General features: G+C 31.7%; 2 protein-coding genes and 1 long non-coding RNA gene across 3 annotated transcripts; all 3 read left to right on the forward strand.

Moving 5' to 3' along the window:
* The first annotated feature begins 8,047 nt into the window (after positions 1–8,047).
* Positions 8,048–15,150, forward strand: LOC145802099 (thylakoid membrane protein TERC, chloroplastic-like). The gene is made up of 6 exons (XM_082894588.1): positions 8,048–8,490; positions 9,276–10,160; positions 11,065–11,422; positions 14,195–14,244; positions 14,625–14,703; positions 14,953–15,150. The coding sequence occupies exons 3-6, from the start codon at positions 11,242–11,244 to the stop codon at positions 14,958–14,960; spliced, it is 318 nt and encodes a 105-aa protein (XP_082750714.1). The 5' UTR covers positions 8,048–8,490; positions 9,276–10,160; positions 11,065–11,241; the 3' UTR covers positions 14,961–15,150.
* On the forward strand, positions 12,230–13,861 carry LOC114262586 (granule-bound starch synthase 1, chloroplastic/amyloplastic-like). Its single transcript, XM_082896561.1, has 7 exons — positions 12,230–12,253; positions 12,340–12,403; positions 12,498–12,598; positions 12,724–12,833; positions 12,969–13,212; positions 13,319–13,495; positions 13,610–13,861. The coding sequence occupies exons 1-7, from the start codon at positions 12,230–12,232 to the stop codon at positions 13,844–13,846; spliced, it is 957 nt and encodes a 318-aa protein (XP_082752687.1). The 3' UTR covers positions 13,847–13,861.
* A 1,164-nt stretch (positions 15,151–16,314) lies between the features above and the next one.
* Positions 16,315–17,931, forward strand: LOC145803222 (uncharacterized). Its single transcript, XR_014345346.1, has 2 exons — positions 16,315–16,677; positions 17,388–17,931. It is a non-coding gene; the product is annotated as an uncharacterized LOC145803222 (long non-coding RNA).
* The last annotated feature ends 1,956 nt before the right edge of the window (positions 17,932–19,887 follow it).

Here is a 19,887-nt window from a genome sequence, read left to right on the forward strand (position 1 = left end):
AATAGTAATATCTTAGAAGCATCGTTACCCCTTGCAATACTAGATTAATGATGGGATGGAGTCTTCAAAGTGGTGCTATCCCTTGTTTGACTGTTCAATATGACTTTTTAAATATGAAAGGGAATGCGTGACATATTTTTATTATTAATTTATTTTTAATTTGACACAAATTCAATCATATAAAATTTTATTTTCTTATTATATTATTATGAATGAATTTGAGAATAAAATTTATGAGTTCCTAGTAATTTTTCTGGACATAGTTCATATTTGCACTCAATTTATTTGTAATTTATTTTTTCATTTATCATTTATATGGTTTTTCTCTATTAAAATATCTTTTTTTTTTGGTACCCAATTGAAAATATAATTATGCTATTAATCTTGAAAATTTTTATTGGTATTCTTTGGAGTTAATTAATTTTGTATGTCTCCATTCAAATGGCAATTAGAAATAGAGAAAAAGAAAGAAAATAATAGAAAATGGTTTGAAAATAACTTTAATTCTCTAAAAGAATTTTCTTTTTTCTTTTTTTTTTCTTTAGTTTTTCAGTAGAATTTAAATTCATGGGAATTTTCCCCTAATGAAAAATAAATAAAAAATAAAAAAATAATAAGGTGACTGTGGTTCAAAATTGAACAACTTCAATATCTTATGACACCCACAATTGTATGCATGTATACTAGTGGTCACCCGTGCGATGCACAGGTTTTTAGAAAGTCAATAATTACTAAAAAAAAAATTTCTATTTGTTTTATATTTTTTAACATTTTTATTTGGTTTGTGTATATAAATCTTACTTCACATCATTAAAAATATTTAATATTTCACATTATTGAAAATTTTAAAAAACTATCATACATTAGTAAATCATCACATATATAATAGCTAATTTATCTAAGAATTACTTCAGACAACCAAAAATAGAGTAATAAAGGCATATTATAATTAATCAAAATGACTAATATATTAAATTTAAGTAACACTAATTTTGCTTAATCAATAGTAGATATTACATTAATCATCTCATATAATATAATAAATTAAAATAAAATTAATTGTAATTCCCACTTGTTAGGTTTTATTCTTGGCAATCCCGTTTGACAAAACTCCTTTCAGTTGTATTTATTTTCGCACTTTTTATTTCAGTGAGGCTATGAGTATTTAGATGCGAACCCAACCCGAATTGTGTTTTTCAGAGAAGTTTGTGATGCTAATACTTTCAAGATTGCCACTTCGCTGATTATGACGGGGATACTTTGTGAGTTTCTAGGGTTATTTTCGCACTTTTTATTGCTAATACTTTGTGATGCTACTCCAGATCTTCTTTTTGGTTTCTAGGGTTTATCTCTGGGGATACTTTGTGAGTTTTTCTTTGATGTTTTATTGAGTATTCAACTCATGGTTTAAAGAGAGTACATCAAAGGTTGTGTTTTGTTCTACAAAAGAGAGAGTTGTTCTTCGGTGGATTCTGAAGAATTCGAGCCTGAAGCTTTGGTGGATTCCGAGGTGGCTCATCGTAAAGACAATTCCGAGGTGAAGACGGGTTGGAAGAGGCATATAGAGGTTGGTTCAATTAGGCGTTGTGGATTCGCTAGGTAATTGAGAGTATACCTGTGTAATTCCTTTAAATCTTCTTAGTGGATTGTTTTGTGGCTGTTGCCCGTGGTTTTTTGATCACAGTTGGAGGTGTCTAATTGTGGTTTTTTCCACGTTAAATCGTTGTGTCTCTTTGTCTTGATTGTTTGATTATTTGATTGGGATTATTATATTCTGCTTAAAATTGATACATAATCACAAATCAACATCTAGGGGATTTCTAGATTTTTCACCACTATATTTAGTTAGTAGTTAAAATTTTTTACATGCTATTTGTTTTTTCGTTACATTGATTCATTAAACACAAATAGGTTTGGAATGATTATAAAAAAAAATTTTAAAAATGTTTGAAAATGCATTATTCTTGAATTGACAAACATAAAGAATACAAATATTTAAATTATTCAAAAAAAAAATTAACATTTTAAATATGAGATATCTTCCATTTGCTCAAACTCTGAATCTAAATAAATAAATAAATAAATAATTTAAACAGAGAAGAAATTTGTGGTTTAGTTCTCAAAGGAAATGAGTTACTAAAAATAAGTTTAATCATGAATTATTTCAATAGGATAATCAACAATAAAAAATCAACTGATGAATACATTTAAAGTATAACCCATATTCAATAAATTTTGATGTGTTCTTCATTTTCAATCTAACATCTACACAAAAAAAAAAAAAAAAAATTAAACACAAATAATCAATAAGTGAGAGAGTTACAAATTGATAATTGTAGTGCTTTTATAAATATAAAAAAAAGAATAAAATCTCAATTAAATGACACATTATTAACAAAAAGAAAAAAAATAAGGAAAAATACAGATTGTAACCAAAAAAAATTTAAAAATAATAATAATATTCATTTATATTAACTCACTTTCTTACAAATGTAAAAACTCATGCAAGTACACAATTCAAATGTAAAACAAATATTTAAGATTTTTAGGCACTGAAAATGGATCAGAAATGACTCAATGTTGGTTGTTTTCCCCTCAATTTTCTATTCATGGTTTCTTTTGCAGGAGCTTGTTTTTATATTAAAAAAATTATGCTTAAACAAAAGATATATATGGAATTCTATCATGTTTAAAATTTTTATGGATAAATAATTGATGATTTTAAAAGATAAAATATTAAATTTCACTTAAAGATAAACTTTAAAAAGATTAAGTGGAATTATATAGAAATTCTATAACAAACTAACAAAAGATAAATATAGATCGTTAAAAAAATTATCATCTTTTTGGGATATTTGTATCCTAATCTTATTCTTTTTTTTATTTAAATATTTTGTTATCTTTTATTTGAATTTTCATTAAATAGTTACATTTTTATTTTTATATATTTTTTCATCTATATTTATTTGTTATTCATATATACATAATTACTTTTTTATTCTAAAAATCATTTGACTCGTAATATTTTTTTATTTAAATTTTTTTTAATTGTTCATATATAAATAGTTAACTTTTTATTTTTATAATTAATTGACTCGTAATATTTTTTATGATAAAATATTAAGTTCCACTTAAAGATAAACTTTAAAAAGATTAAGTTGAAATATATAGAAATTGTATAACAAACTAACAAAAGATAAATATGGATCGTTAAAAAAATTATCATCTTTTTCGGATATTTATATCCCAATCTTATTCTTTTTTTTATATAAATATTTTGCTATCTTTTCTTTGAATTTTCATTAAATAGTTATATTTTTATTTTTGTATATTTTTTCATCTATATTTATTTGTTATTCATATATACATAATTACCTTTTTATTTTAAAAATCATTTGACTCGTAATATTTTTTTATTTAAATTTTTTTTAATTGTTCATATATAAATAGTTAACTTTTTATTTTTATAATTAATTGACTCGTAATATTTTTTATTTAGTTTTTTTTTTGCCTCTTATTTGACTCTTTATATTATTTTGTAGTTGAAATTTGAATAGTTATCTTTTTATTTTATTTATTTTATATTTTTTATCTCTACCTCTTTATTGTTCATATTTAAATATTTATCATTTTATTTAAATATATATAATCCTTTTGGCTTTTGAGATTTAGATAATTGACAAATGATTAAAAATTAGGAAAAGTGGGAGGGGAGACTTGAGAAATGACACGTAGGAGAGAGAATCTATAAGAATTTAGTATTAAGAGTTTGGAGAATTCTCATACTCCACTACATTTATTTATATATATAGTATAGATCTCTGTCAAACTTGTTATTTCCATTTTTTTATAGTTAAAATAGAGAGTAAATCATCAAATATTCAACTCTATCAAATTAACTATTAAGTTAACTATTTTAGTTTTGATAATTTATGCTCAAAAAATTATAGTTAGTGATTTTGAGTAGCCAAACATTTAAAAATATCAGTTGCGTTGAGTTTAAAAAAAAATTAATTAAAAAATATTTTTAAAAAGAATTGAGAAAGAATAAATAGCTTATTTGAGAGTGCATTTAAAAATGACAAAACAAAATAGAAAAATTAGTTAAAATATAATAAAAATTTTCATTAATTTGATGACAATACACTACTCATTTGCTCAACTTGAAACCGATCTGTTTAATAACAAGAAATTAAAGTTGAATTCAACCAGTCAATCTTTTATTATTGTATTATTTTTGTTTTATAATTTATTTAATCTATTATTCTACTTTAAATCAGGTAAGACGCCCCTATAATAATAATAATAATAATAATAATAATAATAATAATAATAATAGTGACATTAAATAATTGATGAAACAAATAATTAAAATTTAAAATTTAAAAAAAAATGGACAAAATTCTAATTTTTTTTTTCTAAATTGACATTTTTTCATCTTGATTTTTGTCAAAAAAATTAAATTATTTTAATTTTCAAATTCATAGTCTAAACAGACTTTAAAAAAAAATGTTGCAAAATAAAAATAAATAAAAGACAAGAAAAGGCCAAAAAAACCATCATAATTCATTTGACAATGTATTTTGGCATTTTTCTTTAAATTGTTTTTTCTTTTGAGGAATTTTTTTATTCAAACATTCACTTTTAGGCTAAGTTTAGGAAGTCTAAATAAGTGTACTTTTTAATTTTTTACGAAATATGGGTTGAATTTGGGTTGTGTTTGAAATGATGTGTTAGAGAAGTGATGTGACTTAAATAAAATAATGTGATTTAAATAAGATAATGACTTTTTAACTTTTTAAAATTTTTAAGAGTCGCCAAACTTAACGTTACTTTCAATGGTTTTCTACCTATAAAAAAAAAAGAAAAAGCCACTTTTCCCAATTAAATGGCCTTTTGCGGCCTTTCAGTCTAAAAGTCTATGAAAAGTAATAATAAAAAAAGGCAATATATATATATATAGCACTCATTTGGTATAATGGGTTGGAGTGGATTGGGATTAAAATAGTTAAAAAAAGATAAAATAAATTTTTTTAGTTTAATAAGACAAAATATCACATCTAAATTATAATCATTTCATTTTTTCTTTCATAAAAATAAAAAAAAAATCAAAAAATCTATTCTAAATGAGATTTTTTACCCCAAATTAAAATAATCAAACAATCAAAAAAATTAAAAAATCAACTCACATCTTAAACAAATCCCTAAAGTAGTCATTTTTAAGAGTAAAAATTGGGAATAGCTCTCCCATCTAGAAGGTGTCTTAGGATTAGGAAGACGTCGCTTAAGCACTATGTAAGTCAGCAGCGACGGAGCCAGAATTCCTCCCATGGGTTCAAATTGTCAGAAAAAATGATAAACTATTAATAAGTCTTAATAATTGAATTGAATTCTCATCAAGTCTTTTTAAAATAAATCATAATAAAATTATTGTTAAAAATAATTTTTTGTAACGATTTTTTACATATTTTGCTAAAAATTGACAATTAATGACTTTTTTTAGTCACGATTTTTATAAATTGTCGTTCAAACTTACAATTAGTGACTTTTTTTGTAACAAATTTTTCAAATTATCGCTGAAAGTTGAAAATTAGTGACATATTTTTGTGACTTTTTAAACTGTCACTAAAACTTATAATTTTTAAACTATCACTACAATTAATGACATTTTTCAAATTCTTTTTTTGTGACTTTTTTTGTAACGATTTTTAAACTGTCACTAAAAACTTATAATTAGTAACATTTTTTTATGACAAAATTTTTAAACTGTCACTAAAAATTAACAGTTAGTGATATTTTTTTTTAATAGTATTTGATGAAAAATGTTATTAATTATTATAAGATCTATTGGATAATAAGTCCACCTATTAAGACTTATATGTAAGTCTCCACTACAGGAAAAAGAGGTTTAGGCGGCGTTTTTTTAACGACGCATTTTTAAACGTCACTTTTTTTAACATTTAACGACGTTTTATAAAACGTCGCGTATTTGTTCAACAAAACGACACCGTCTAATAATAGGAGGCGTTTAAAACGCCTCCGAATGTGTTGTGCCTCACGCGTTTGGTCTCCTCTTTTCAAAGCCTAATTTTGAATCTCAGACTCACCTAAGACCCAAATTTTCGAGCTCTCTCTCTCTCTCTAAATCTCAGAGCGATTTCGAAGCTCCACCACTGTTTCTCTTTCTCTCTCTAAATCTCTCTCTCAACCCTCTCTAAACCCTTATCAGAGCCATTCAGAGATTCATCGCAGTGATTTCATCACAAAGATTCAGAGTGATTTCATCGCAGAGATTCAGAGATTCAGATCGGTCTCCACCATCTGCACCATCGTCTCCATCATCATCTACACCATCGTCTCCTAAGGTGAGCTCCACCGTCTCTCTCTCTCTGAAGCTCTTCCTTCCCGTCTCTCTCTCTGTTTCAGTGATTGATGAGTTGTATATGCTCTAGTTCGCCCCCAATCCAAGATTGATCCATATGAGGTTAGGGCCCGTGCTAAACAGGTTGTGCAAGATCAGCGCCGTCTGAAGGTTGGTCTTCCAATCTCAGTTTTATCGATTCTTCTCTCTCTCTCTCTTTCTGTCTCCCTCTCTCTCGATCTCTCAATCTCTCTCGATCTCTGTCTCTCTTGCACAATCTCGTTATATGCGTACACATTATCTGTACTTTTTTTTGGATAATTTTTTTTTCTCCTAAAAATCTCTCTATACAAAAGCTCTCAAATGATCCAATCGTTGATCGATAGTGATGGAAAAAATCAACTCCTGTGAGAAAAGAAACCCTTTCTCATTGGAGGTAAGTTCTAATATATTTGTTTACATGTTTGTTTTGGTTTTGATCTTGTTTAGATTTGAATTGGACAACTCTGTGTTAGCTTTTTGTTCATTGTTTGGGAATTGATATCAATTTATTAGCATTTGTAGTTTGAATGCCATGTTTTGTTCATTGAAAATACTGTTAAGGTAATAAAACGACATTTAATTTTTATTATGTTGGGCTGATTTTGTTTTGCCATTAACAGAGGACAAGCATTCTGCACTACTGCTGCTGTCCTGGGTGGAAAGGGCTTGGCATCTCAGATATCTGAGTTCTATCTAATCAGAGAGTAATATGAAAATAAGGGTTTTTAAGATCTATATTAATATTATACCATGTACTACCTTAAGAAATTTTCTATTTATCCTTTTCATATAATATATTATTACAATATCAGATATCAATCAGATTGATTTACTTAGATTAAAGTTTGAGTCAGATATCAATAATCGTATCTTTTTCTTTTTCTTTACTGGTGGGTACTGATGCTTTTACCTCTCATGTTTATGCACTTGAAAATTGGCATTATACCTTTGTATGTCAAAAAGAACTGTGTATCATTCTCTCGCTTATTGCTGTACCATTTGCCCTGGATCAGACGAAGGGTCATCTCCTTTTAATCAAACACAAGATGAAAAATCTGACAAAATAAATTGCTCACTTTGAACAACATATTGATTGGATTTCCAAGTTGATGTAGATTGTTATTGTGACTTGTATATATATAGTTGGTGGAATGTTGAAATTCGAGAACTTCGTTATTGTTTATGAACTACAAATAACTCATTTTGGAGCAGTTGGAGTTGGAGGAGAAAAAGGGGCAGATGAATGTGTGGGTTTAACTGTTTCTGATTTAATGAAGTAACTGTTGAACATGATCTTGCGTTTGTCTCTTTTTTCTCCTCCAAATTATTTATTTCTAGTCCTCTCACTGCCACTAATACTATCTCATATTTGAGTTCATGGCCAGTAACCCCATTTATTCATTGTGCATGCCACATCTGTATCTATTACTAACTGGACTATAATCTTTTGTCGGTCACTATGTTGAAATATGTGGCTATGATGCTATGACAGATGAGTTTGAGATTAGAGATCCAGCGAGCTCTGGGTACATTACTTGTTTTCCCTCTCCTTTAAACATCACTATCCACAAACATTGGAAAAAACAAAAAACAGAGCTGCCTCTTTTTTTTAGTTCTTTTTTTTTTTTTTGGTCATAAGAAGATAATTAACACCTAAGCATGTTGATTAAGTAAAAGAGTTGTGGAATCCTTTAGTGAATGCTTCTCGATGTGTGTTAGTTAATTTGAGAAAATACAGTGAAAAGGTTGGAAACTAGTCTTTTTCTTTCCCAGGATGTGTGTCTACACGTGCATGCACATTTAAATTTGAAATGTTATGGGTCCATTTGAAGAAATCTAGTAAGTGTGAAGCTTTGTGCGAATTCTCAGTAAAAGAGGCATCTTAACCAGAAGTTCACTATGTTGTGAAACTTTACCATGCCATAATGCACTGAGTTTTACAATTTGTGCAAATCTTTGCTTGAGCAATTAGTTTTGTTTATTGTAGTTTCCACTTTGGATGATTGTGCAGGAAACATGAGAAGGTCACATCAAAGCGCCCAGAAGAAGCTCGCAAATCCTTTGGAACTGATGAAGATCTTCTCTTGGTAAATTTAATACATCTTCATAAATAATTCACTCTAGAGGGTATATCTTAAAGGATGGGATCTTCCTTTTATGATCTCATATTGTTTGAAATGTCTTGCTGGCTATATTTTTGTTATCGTGCATTGAAGGAATGGGAGCTATATTCATTTGAAAAGTTATAAAGGATGATACTGCAGATTTTCACTTTCCAGAATTCAGTGTGGCTGCCTGGAAAAGGATAAAAGGCATGAAAAATGAAGTAGCTATTCTCATGTTAAATACTTTGACATTTGTCGTGCCATCTTGTTAAGCGCTACGGGCCATGTTCTTTGATGAAAAATGATAGTTGGGTAGTGTGGATCCTGATAAGTACTAGACACTAACTACTTGACTCCGAATTTGGAGTAAAGGTATTTTGGTATTTCCGCACTTGTGACTTGTTGCCCTGTTTTAATAACCTATGTTAGGAGGTCGTTGTGAGGAATTGTTACACCTAACCAAGATCGGTGAAAGATGAAACACAAATAAGAATAAAAACAAGAATCTAATCAAGCACACAAGAACACAAATTTACGTGGACTCCAAACTAGGGCCACGTCCACGGCTATTAGGTCTTTGTTTCTATTTTTCTTTTTTCTTCCCCGTCTTTTTATATGTATTTGTTTTCTTTGAAAGTACCGGAAGGAGGAGTGTCTTAAAAAACTAAAAAAAGCACCAACAAGAGAAGGTTGTTTTAGTGAAAATGAAAATTGGCAGCAATAGCTGTACAAATAATTGCATTTCCCATTTTGGATTGTCCATGCAGATATCTTTGGAGAAGGGAGAGAATCAGAACACCCATTCGGTACAGCTCTCTTCGCTCGTCACTTTTGATAGATGACATTTTATTGTCTCGAATCATGATTATTGAATTACAAAAAAAAAATAAAGAAGAAAGGATTAGATTGGCCTCATCGAACTCAGAGAGGTTCATAATGATTGTTTTAAGTTGTAGTCGGTAGATAGCTTATTCTCCATGTGCCCTTGTATCGTAGTTAAGAAGAAGGGTTATGAAAGGACTGGAGAATTTTAAGCTAATGATATCTTTCTTCAGTAATGATCAAGCTACTTCGATGTGTAGTTCACAGATTGCACATAACACTTGCACTTCAAAAACTTCATACCCGTCACCCAAATTGTGTTCGTCTTAAATAATGTGTCATGAAAGTTTATTAGTTTGTGCAAATACCCTGCATTGGCTCTTGGAAACAACAACGAAAATAACTGGAATTAATTGATAGTGGTTAGTACAGAAAGACTGGCGTTTTCCATTATTTTTCCTCAATCTTTTGAAGAAGCAAACAGAGCCTTAATTGTTTTTCTTTCTTCTGTTCTTTCTGTTTTAAGCATATATTTCCTACTCTATGAATTGGTTAATTTTTTGGGCTATGCATGTTCTCTTTATTTTCCCTTATGGGATTTTTCATCGTAGTGTTATTCATTTCATTGGTCCTTTTATTTTATTTGTTTCTTTATTTTTACCCTCTTGTTACCCTGGTTGATGTAAATTATGATGAAATTTTAAATCTCACAGTTCTGAGCTACTTTCTTTATGTGGTTACTTTTGCAGGCTATTAATAATTAGTTGTGATAATGATTCTTTGTTTTAATTCTATTACAGTTGCCATGTGATGGGGTGAAGATGAACGAGGTAAACACTTTTGATTTTAAAATGTTATTTTTTTTCTTTTTAACACAGAATGGAGCTACCTAGTGGTGGGCCTAAAATGATTATCCAAATTGCTGCAATTTACAACTGACTATGTGACGAAGGACAAGCCATGCCTGCTTACTAAAAATACTTATATCTCTATTATTAACCCCATTCATATTGCTTAATGGCTATGAAGCGCGGACACTTCAAAAGAGGCGTTGTAGTGGTGTTGGATACGCCAAATGGCATGTCACTTCAATTTTACTTTCTTTTTTTACTGGGACACTTCAGGGACACGCGTGTCCAAATATGGATAATCTATTAATTTATTTAAATATAATGGTTTATATATATATATATATATATATTTATATAGTGAATTAATGTTAGTTTCTATTAATTTTGATTGTTTGGTAACATAATATTGATCTACATAGCAAATATATGTAAAAAATAAATTTTTAAAAAAAATTGCAGTGTCTCCCGCTGTATCCGTATTCCCTTTTTTTTGAAATCACCGTGTCCCATGTTCATATCCGTGTCTGTGCTTCATAGCTTAACTCCTTGGAGCCAAAAAAATAAATAAATAAAATTAAATAAGAAAGAAATTTCGGCACGACAGCTTGTATACATGGTCAATAGACTTTCCTTCTAACCAAGTTTTTAATTCTTCATTCACAGTATTAGATATTTAAAAACATCGATGAGTTTTAGTTATATTATTTCTGGAATTATGTTTGGATGACTTTTAACTTTGACTTGTCTTGCTTCTATAGTAACCCATAGAGCTTTCTTGGTTAATCATAAATCTATACAAAAGGGCAACTGAAACTGAGTCCTTTTTGAGTTTATATACATGAATATTTATGCAGTGATGATCATTTGAGATTCTATGGTGCAGTCATATGAAGTGAACTCTAGAGGCGTGGAAATTTTCACAAAAAGTTGGCTTCCAAAAACCTGCTCCCCCAAAGCAATTATTTATTACTGTCATGGTTACGGAGATACTTGCACATTCTTGGCTGAAGGCATGTACTTCGTAACATATATTAGAAAGTAGATTCATATTGTGAGACAAATGGAATGTAACTGTTTTATGGAATTGTTTACAGGAATTGCTAGGAAGTTAGTATTTTCTGGATATGGAGTTTTTGCGATGGATTATCCAGGATTTGGTCTTTCAGAAGGTCTTCATGGATATATTCCAAGCTTTGATATCCTGGTTGATGATGTCATTGAGCAGTACTCAAAAACCAAAGGTACAGTACCTAATAATTTGTTTTTCTTTGCTACTATATTGGGATTTCTTTGTGGGAACTCTATAGTTAGAAGCTAGAAACATTTGCATTGAGAGATAGGATTGACTCCTTTACACACTAAACTTCTTATTATGTTTGTTTGGTCATTGTCATGTTTCAAAGAAAAGAAAAGATGAAAGAAACAAGAATAACATTGGAAGATTGTTAAAAAGCCCAACCAGCTAGCTCTTTGGAGCTCCAAAGAATGGAAAGAGCTATGGGATTAATGATGTTGCAAAGTTAATGTCTCCTTGTAACTAAAACAAACTTTTTCAGTTTGTGTCCTAACTCCAACTCAAATAAACTTCCTAGTTTGTTCAGGACAATAATTGACCAATTTTAAATATGCTAATTTTTCTTTTCTAGAAGGTTCATACTCGTCATTTGGCAGCTACTCTGATAGATCCTATCAGCAAGTTCCAATCCTTTTGTTTGAAATTTCTTCATTCAATGCTAAAGCTCCAACCTCGAGAAATCCAAATGCATCCAAATCCTAAAAAGATAATTGAAGGTTAAAATTTAATAAGTAAGCCATTATAATTTTTGTTTTATGCCTAATTGATTATTAGAGAGGTGATTGAGCATCTCTTATAAGGTAAGTTGAAGTATAAGCAGATGTCATTGGCAAATAGAAAACATGAAGGAAATTTGTAGCATGTGCTTGTTTACCCTAACTCTGAAGTTGGCTTCCAGGCTATCCTTGCTGCAGTCAATATTACCAGAGTCTTTATCCCCCATTGCATTCAGTATTTATAAAAAATAAGAAATATGAAATCCTCTATTGCCCTCCGTGTTTATACCTTGGCATTGTAATAGAAAGTTGCAAGATTCTTCATTTTATTCCTGAATGGAAACTGGAATCCATAGTTTGAACTCAGGCTGCTTTGGAGGCACCAAGGATTTTGAATCTAAACAACAATAAATATTTCTCTGGACCTTATGGTATGTTCCATTCTCAAAGTTTGTACCTTTATCTATCTATTTATTTTTCATTCTATTATAAATGGTGTAACATATTTGTCTCGTACAAATGCAGGGGAGGATGTTGTCTTCATTGCCAATGATTGGCACACTGCTCTTCTTCCATGTTATCTGAAGACCAAGTACAAACCTATGGGGATCTACAAGAATGCCAGAGTAAGATTGCTCAATTACGTCGTTAAGAATTTCAGGCAAAGAATAAAATTAAAACAGAAGAATTTTAGCCAAATGACAAGGACTATTTGTTGGGATTTAACACTAGTACTGACAAATGATGGCAGGTTGTTTTCTGCATCCATAACATTGCCTACCAAGGGAGATTTCCTTTTGCAGACTTCTCTCTTCTCAATCTTCCGGAACAATATAAGGGCTCTTTTGATTTTATTGATGGGTATGTATGCAGATTTGAGTATTTGAAATTTGATATTACCGGAGATGTCTTAACATCGGATGGAATTTTCCAACTGCTATGGTTTGAGAAATTTTTTTCTCTTGTCAAGTTATGACAAGTTTTTGCATGTTGCAGGTATGACAAGCCTGCCAAGGGAAGGAAAATTAACTGGATGAAGGGTGGAATATTAGAATCAGACAGGGTCGTAACAGTGAGCCCATACTATGCCCAGGAACTTGTTTCTAGTATAGATAAGGGTGTGGAATTGGATAACATCATTCGTAAGACCGGTATAACTGGTATTGTCAATGGCATGGATGTCCAGGAGTGGAATCCATCTATAGATAAATACATTGATGTCAAATATAATGCCACAACTGTAAGATTCTTCTAATTCTTTTTCTACTGTCTTAATTTTCCATTAATCTCTCAATATTTTTGTGGCTTTAAAAAGCCTTAGCATATTACAATTGTGATTTTTTTAGGTCATGGCTGCAATGCCTCTTTTGAAGGAAGCACTTCAAGCAGAAGTTGGGTTGCCTGTGGATGCAAACATCCCCTTGATCGGATTCATTGGTAGACTAGAAGAGCAGAAAGGCTCGGATATCCTAGCGGCTGCCATTCCTAAATTCATTAGAGAGAATGTTCAGATTGTAGTTCTTGTAAGTTTAGTGTTTTTTTTTTTCTTAGGTAACTTTTTTTTTTTTTTAAAGAGAACTTTTATTTGTCGCTTTTTTCTAGTATGAATTGTGAAATGGGTTTGCTCTTTCTATTAGGGCACTGGCAAGAAATACATGGAGAAGCAGCTAGAACAGCTCGAGATAATATATCCCGACAAGGCCAGAGGAGTGGCAAAATTCAACGTACCCTTGGCCCACATGATTATTGCTGGGTCTGATTTTATGTTGCTCCCTAGTAGATTCGAACCTTGTGGTCTCATTCAGTTGCATGCCATGAGATATGGATCGGTAAACCCTGTTTTTCCCCGTTTGGCTGCTGCTTTTAAAACTTAATGAATCATGCACAATTACTTGCTTAAATTGATCATTCTTTCATGATTTTATTTTATTTTTTAAGAAAACACTGTGCTGGGTCACGAACGAGGAGCCTTGCTTTCATAGTGCCTCTGCTACCACTTGGCTACAAGGCCTGTGATTAGATTTCAAACCAGTTGAGAAAAGTTAGTTATTATTGTGTTAATCCTATGTTTGTGTCTCTAAGCCATCTTTAGGGTCTTTTCACTCCAAATATCATTCGACTGGTGGTTAATGGTTTAATTTGCCTATTCATTTTTTTAGTACGCATTGTCTATTTTGTAGCTCAAGATCCTCATCTGCTATCATTCTTTCTTGATATTGCAGCTAACTATGACGGAAATCGATTCATAACCATTCAGGATGGTGTGTGGAAAGTAAGTCCTTGATGGGTTTTCTTAGCGCAATATTTTTGCAACTTTGCTGCATCATCTATTCAGCATACTTAATAAGAGATAATTTTTAATTGCATGGAAGGACTTCAAAATTCTCTCTGGATCAGCAGATGACTTCTTTTATTGCACAGAAATTTAAAGGCCATTGATTGTGTTAAATTATAGTTTAAATTGACTTTTAGTGGGCATCAAACATTTTTGGCAGGCCACACTTTTACTTCTGACAGTGGCAGTTGTTGAGCTCAGTGATATTGCATTTGCAGTGGGTTCCCTTTGTCCCTGTCCATGTTAGGTGTATACATTCAAAGAGCTTGAGGATTTTGTAGTTAGTATTTTAGTGATAATTTGATGCCCATTTTCAGGTTGACTCTATACCAGCAGTTTTTGGTGTTACTCGAGACCCTTCCGTAGTTTTCACATCTAATTTCTTTGCCATCTTAGGTAACTCTTGGTCTTCATTCTTCTGATTTCTCTCAAAAGTAATTATAATTCAAGCTAAATTCCATCCGTTAAATTTCTCCCCTGTTTATGTGATCACTTATGAATAAAATCTTCTTGTTAGTGCTTCTTGGTATGTGATAAAATCTTCTTGTTAGTGCTTCTTCAAGTACTGTTTATAAGTATTGGGTACAAATTCTTTAATTTGTGTTTATTTTGGTGAATCTGATTGCAGTTTATGTTTTGATGCAGGCATGTAGACCAGTGAAGACTACAAATTTAATGCTAAGACATGATTTTTAGATATATGTTAGTTTGTGGCTAATGTTAAGACATGATTTTTTTGATATATGTTAGTTTGTGGTTAATGTTAAAACATGATTTTTGGATTTTGGATATGTTAATTTTGTGGGTAATGGTGATTGGATATTAATTGAATGAGAAAGTGAATTAATGTTTCATTACAGGTATTTTTTTAGTTCAATCAAATAAAATGTTTCATTACAGGTATTTTTTTAGTTCAATCAAATAAAATTAACACAATTTCAAAAAAAAAAAAACGGTATATGACGGCGTTTCTACAAACGCCTCTTAAACCTTACTTATTAACGGTCATTATTTCAAAAAAAGAAATGACGGCGTTTTTCCAAAACGTCGCGAAATATTGTCAGTGACGTCAGTGTGTGTTTAGTAGGACATTTGGCGGCGTTTTTAAAAACGCCGCCTATACTAATCTCACGACGTTTTTAAAACGTCACAAAGTTATAGCGACGGCCGCGTCCTCGGCGTTTGGTGTTAAGCGTCGCAAAAGGATTTGGCGGCGTTTTTGACACTTATAGCGGCGTTTTTTAAACGCCACTAAAAGTCTATTTTCCAGCAGTGCTCCCTAGGAAAAAAGGCATAAGGCAGATCCCACCAAGTCGTTAATACATCAAGTTGAGTTTTATTTGATTAAATCACATTAAAGATTATGTAATAAAAATAAAAAATTGTAAGTGATTAAAATCAATTTAAATATTATTTGTACAATTTTTATTGTTGAATGAATCAAAATGTATGAATTTATAGATAGAAGTAAAGTGGTATTTGCTAATAATTAAAAAGATCTTAATATAATTAATCTACTTTTTAAACTAATTTTAATAACTTTAATTTAAATATTACACAATATCTTAAGTCCATAATGTTCACAATTGATGCAATTAAATAACTTATAGGACATTATGGCCAAGTTTGGCTATCCTAAATAAGTACACACTTTTTATCTTTTTATCTTTTTTCCATCACATCATCTCTCTGCTTTTCTGTACATCTTTTCATAAAAAGACAAAAAGTACACTTATTTAGGTCATCCCAAACAACCACAAAATTTAATTGTTTGTAATAATAATTTTTTATTTTGTTTTATTTTGTTTTGTTTAATATGAGTTCAAATCAATCAAGTAAATTATAGGGCGCTCAAGCCAAAAATTAAAATTTGAATCTTCTTTGTCAGTAGGTTTAGGCGCTAAAACATTTTGTTCATAAGGACAAATTAGTGTAAAAAAACCAAACTACCATGTATATATATAGGTTATACGGTCATTACCAAACCTCATTTTTCAGCCTCCTTTCTCTCTCTACTCTCTGTCTTTCCTCTACTTTTTCTCTCTCTCCACCTCACTGTTGGAGCACCGCTGTTGAATTTGTCGCTTGTCACGCCTCTCTCCCCCCCTTTCCACGCTGATGCCTCTTCCTCTACCACCGCTACCTTGACTTCTGCAACCACCTCCGTCGCCGCCTTCTCTCTCACTCTTTTCTCCTCTTCTCTTCACCCTCTATCACTGCCGATCTTCACCAATCTTTCCTCCGGTCATAGATCTGAGGCCACTGTCATGGTCTGGCGGCAAAAAGAGTTCAACACCATGTCGACGTCGCTACTCCAACGAAACCCGATCTAGATCCGTGGTTGTGTATCCAAGATCTTAGATCTACCTCGTACATGTTTGTATATATATATATGTATAAATCTATGTTCTATGGTTGCCTCTATATTTGCAATGAAGTCTTGATTTGATATTTATATATATGTATATATGTATTGCCTTTGGATTATTTATATAATATATATATATATATATATATATATATGTATAAATCTATGTTCAGTTGGATTGGCTGGATCTGTCTCGAAAATTTCCTTGGTTCATATTTACTTCAAAACACTTGTTTGGCATACGTAGAGTTTTGTTCAATTTTGTTTATCTTGATTCTGCAATTTGATTTCATGCAGCAAATGAAGATCTAACCAATGTATAGATTTGTTGATCTTCGCTCAAAGGATTTACTCTTCACCACTCAAGCAGGGTGGTTCAATGGAGGCTCATAAGATCTGTTTGAACAGATAAAAACTAAACAGATAAAAAATTTGAACAATTGATAAAAGAAAATTTGAACAGATAAAAAATTTTGAACAAATAAAAAATTTAAATAGATAAAAAAATCTAACAGATAAAAAAATTTCAACAAATAAAAATAATTTCAACAGATAGTCAACAAAAAGTAAAACAGATAAAAAAAAAGTAAAATTGAAAACAAAATGTTCTCCAAGACTTTTCACCAAATTATTTTACAAAACATGAACCTTTAATCAATAGAAAATATCCCTTGGACCTAATGCCTTATTGTTGGCTACATATTTTGTACAGGCCAATTGTAATTTAACACGTGGCAAGATGAGGGCAATACGGGAAGTTAATTCAAATCTCCAATCGCAATCATACACGTGGCAGTTAGCATTGGTTATTGTGGATCTGCATAGTACTGGATTAGCGAAGAGATACAAGATGACGTGACTTAATGATTACTCATACATTTAAATTCAAAATCAGGAAGAAAGACTAACTGTAAAAGGTGTCGTAGTGGCATTGACTATGAGGTGGCATGTTCGGCAATCATGGGAGAACTGTTCGACGGTTGGAAGCCCACTTCGATGGTTATAATGGGACAATATAAATAGCAGAGAAGGCTCCAGAGTAGAGACCTAGGCTCAGATCCAAAAACTAGTTTTATCTACTTTATTTTCCTTCCAGTTTTTATAGTTCTTTACATTTATGTACTTCAAATTCCTGTATTGCACTTCATTCATAGGAGTAGTTTCAGATAGTTTGTTGCTGTAAATCTCTACAAGGCTGGGTCAGATCATTGTAAGTTTTTCATTTTTACTTAATGAAATGCTGCAATTATTATTCACTTAATTGTTGTTTACTAAATTCTCCTAAACAAGCCACCAGTAAAAGTCATCTTCATTGAGGCTGAAAGAACTAAAACACAATTGTCTGATAATTGGTTGGCAACTAATCTTCTGTAAGGACTGATTGATCCTTTTTAGCACGGTTAAAATTACAATACTAACCTTCGAAAACCAAAAAGCCAACATATATTTTTGGCACGCCCGATGAGACTAATTGAAATGGCTAGACATAGAAGACAAGGAGAAAATGAACGCCTAAAAGAATGTGTGGAATGAGAGGTAGATGTACTTAATCCAGAGGATAATGTGATAACACATCCTATGGAAGCACCTATCTTATCAAAACCTATGGTCGAACAGACCAATAATGCAGAACATGCATCACGTGTCCAGAATAGTGCACGAGACCATGGAATTGGACCATCCACTATTCCATCTATTCAGCTAATGAATCTGTGGGAAGGCCTAGTAAATGCCATGGGATAGCAGTTAATGAACACAATGGAAAGATGGACAATATCCTTTATGGATCGGATAAATACCCACCATCCAACTAACACAAGGCATATGGAGAAAATTTCAAATGTCCCTCAGCAAAGATTGGCTAGAGATAAACAGCCTAACTAGTAATCAAAATTATGAAAGACTATCACCTCAGTCTTGGTATGAGCCTCTTTCGAGGCCTATGGTAAATCAAAATGCCTCATTACTTAACAGTGAAGTCATGCAAATTGGTGGATCTGGGCCAACACAAGAAAATGGCATGAGAATGTTTCCAAATCCCATGTTCGAAGCCATACCTGGCACAAAGGGGTTCACTAATCCTTTGTTCGAATTCGTACCCAGAGGTGTAGACCGCCCGGAACTCCGCTCTGCGCGCAAAGGCGCAAATTGCAGTTCTTAGCTACTACAGTTCGGACTCATGTCACGGTTCTGAATCTAATTGTCACGACCCAAACCCGGCCCTATGGGTTTAGTACCGTAACCGGCCAGTAATCCGAGATTACCGAAGGCCTGCAGAACAGTGATACAGTAAAACAGAGTACAGGGCCTGGCGGAAGCCAATACAGTAAATAAATAGTGTCCATTGAGCTGTGACAGTCTGTATGCAAAAAGGGTTTTCACACATTTATACATAAACAGTACGTACAATATTGACATTCATTCAATCTAGGGACTCAACCCTAGATAGCGGTACAGAAAACAGTCAGTCTATACAGTACAGTAATCCAAACAGTATGGAGACAGACGGGGGAAAACAAACAAAACACCCCCAAGCCATAGCATGGCAACTCGGAACCTCGCAGTGAGGCACAAAGGCTGGCTTGACAAAACTGGAGTTACCCTGACGCTCCTAGCTCCGTTCTGGTGCCTGTACACCTACATATATATATGAGCAGTGAGCTAAAGCCCAGTGAATAACATAAAGCGTAAAGGGGTTTAGAATGAATGTCCTTACAGTAATGAAAACAGTTCATTTCAATCAGTAATTCAGTTGCTCAGTACAGTAAACAGTCATATGTGGTACATCCATTAGCATAACAGTAACAGTAGGTCTTAAAAGACCGAACAGTAATGATGGCCATCAGTCAGTAAACAGTAGTGGTTTCACAAGGAAACCGACAGAGATCTCTGTGACAGTAACAGTAACAGTAAACCGTAGATACTAAGGATGCCACAGTACAGTTCAGAAATAAAGGACATACATTCATTCAGTAAATAATACCAGTTCAGTAAACAGTTCAGTTCAGTATTCAGAAGATAATCAGTTGAACATATCTTTACACAATTGTTACTCACAGAGTTCTGGGCTACAGTATGCTAGAGCGTGTCTCCCCAGTTGCCAACCCTACACAGTTCACAGGTTGAACACACTAAGCTACACAGTTGGGAAATCTCATAACTTAATCCCTAATTTGCCTTGGTGTGTTCTACAATGATATCCTCGTCAAGAT

The sequence above is a fragment of the Camellia sinensis genome, chromosome 11 (assembly GCF_055761805.1).
Source record: "Camellia sinensis isolate YWXY chromosome 11, ASM5576180v1, whole genome shotgun sequence".
Taxonomy (NCBI): Eukaryota; Viridiplantae; Streptophyta; class Magnoliopsida; order Ericales; family Theaceae; genus Camellia; species Camellia sinensis.

Coding starts and splice junctions, on each gene's coding strand:
- LOC145802099 (XM_082894588.1), top strand. CDS start 11,242: ATGGAATGTAACTGTTTTATGGAATTGTTTACAGGAATTGCTAGGAAG. Junction 11,423..14,194: donor GCAGTACTCAAAAACCAAAG/GTACAGTACCTA, acceptor TTGATATTGCAG/CTAACTATGACGGAAATCGA. Junction 14,245..14,624: donor TTCAGGATGGTGTGTGGAAA/GTAAGTCCTTGA, acceptor GCCCATTTTCAG/GTTGACTCTATACCAGCAGT.
- LOC114262586 (XM_082896561.1), top strand. CDS start 12,230: ATGAAATCCTCTATTGCCCTCCGT. Junction 12,834..12,968: donor TCTTTTGATTTTATTGATGG/GTATGTATGCAG, acceptor TGCATGTTGCAG/GTATGACAAGCCTGCCAAGG. Junction 13,213..13,318: donor TCAAATATAATGCCACAACT/GTAAGATTCTTC, acceptor TGATTTTTTTAG/GTCATGGCTGCAATGCCTCT.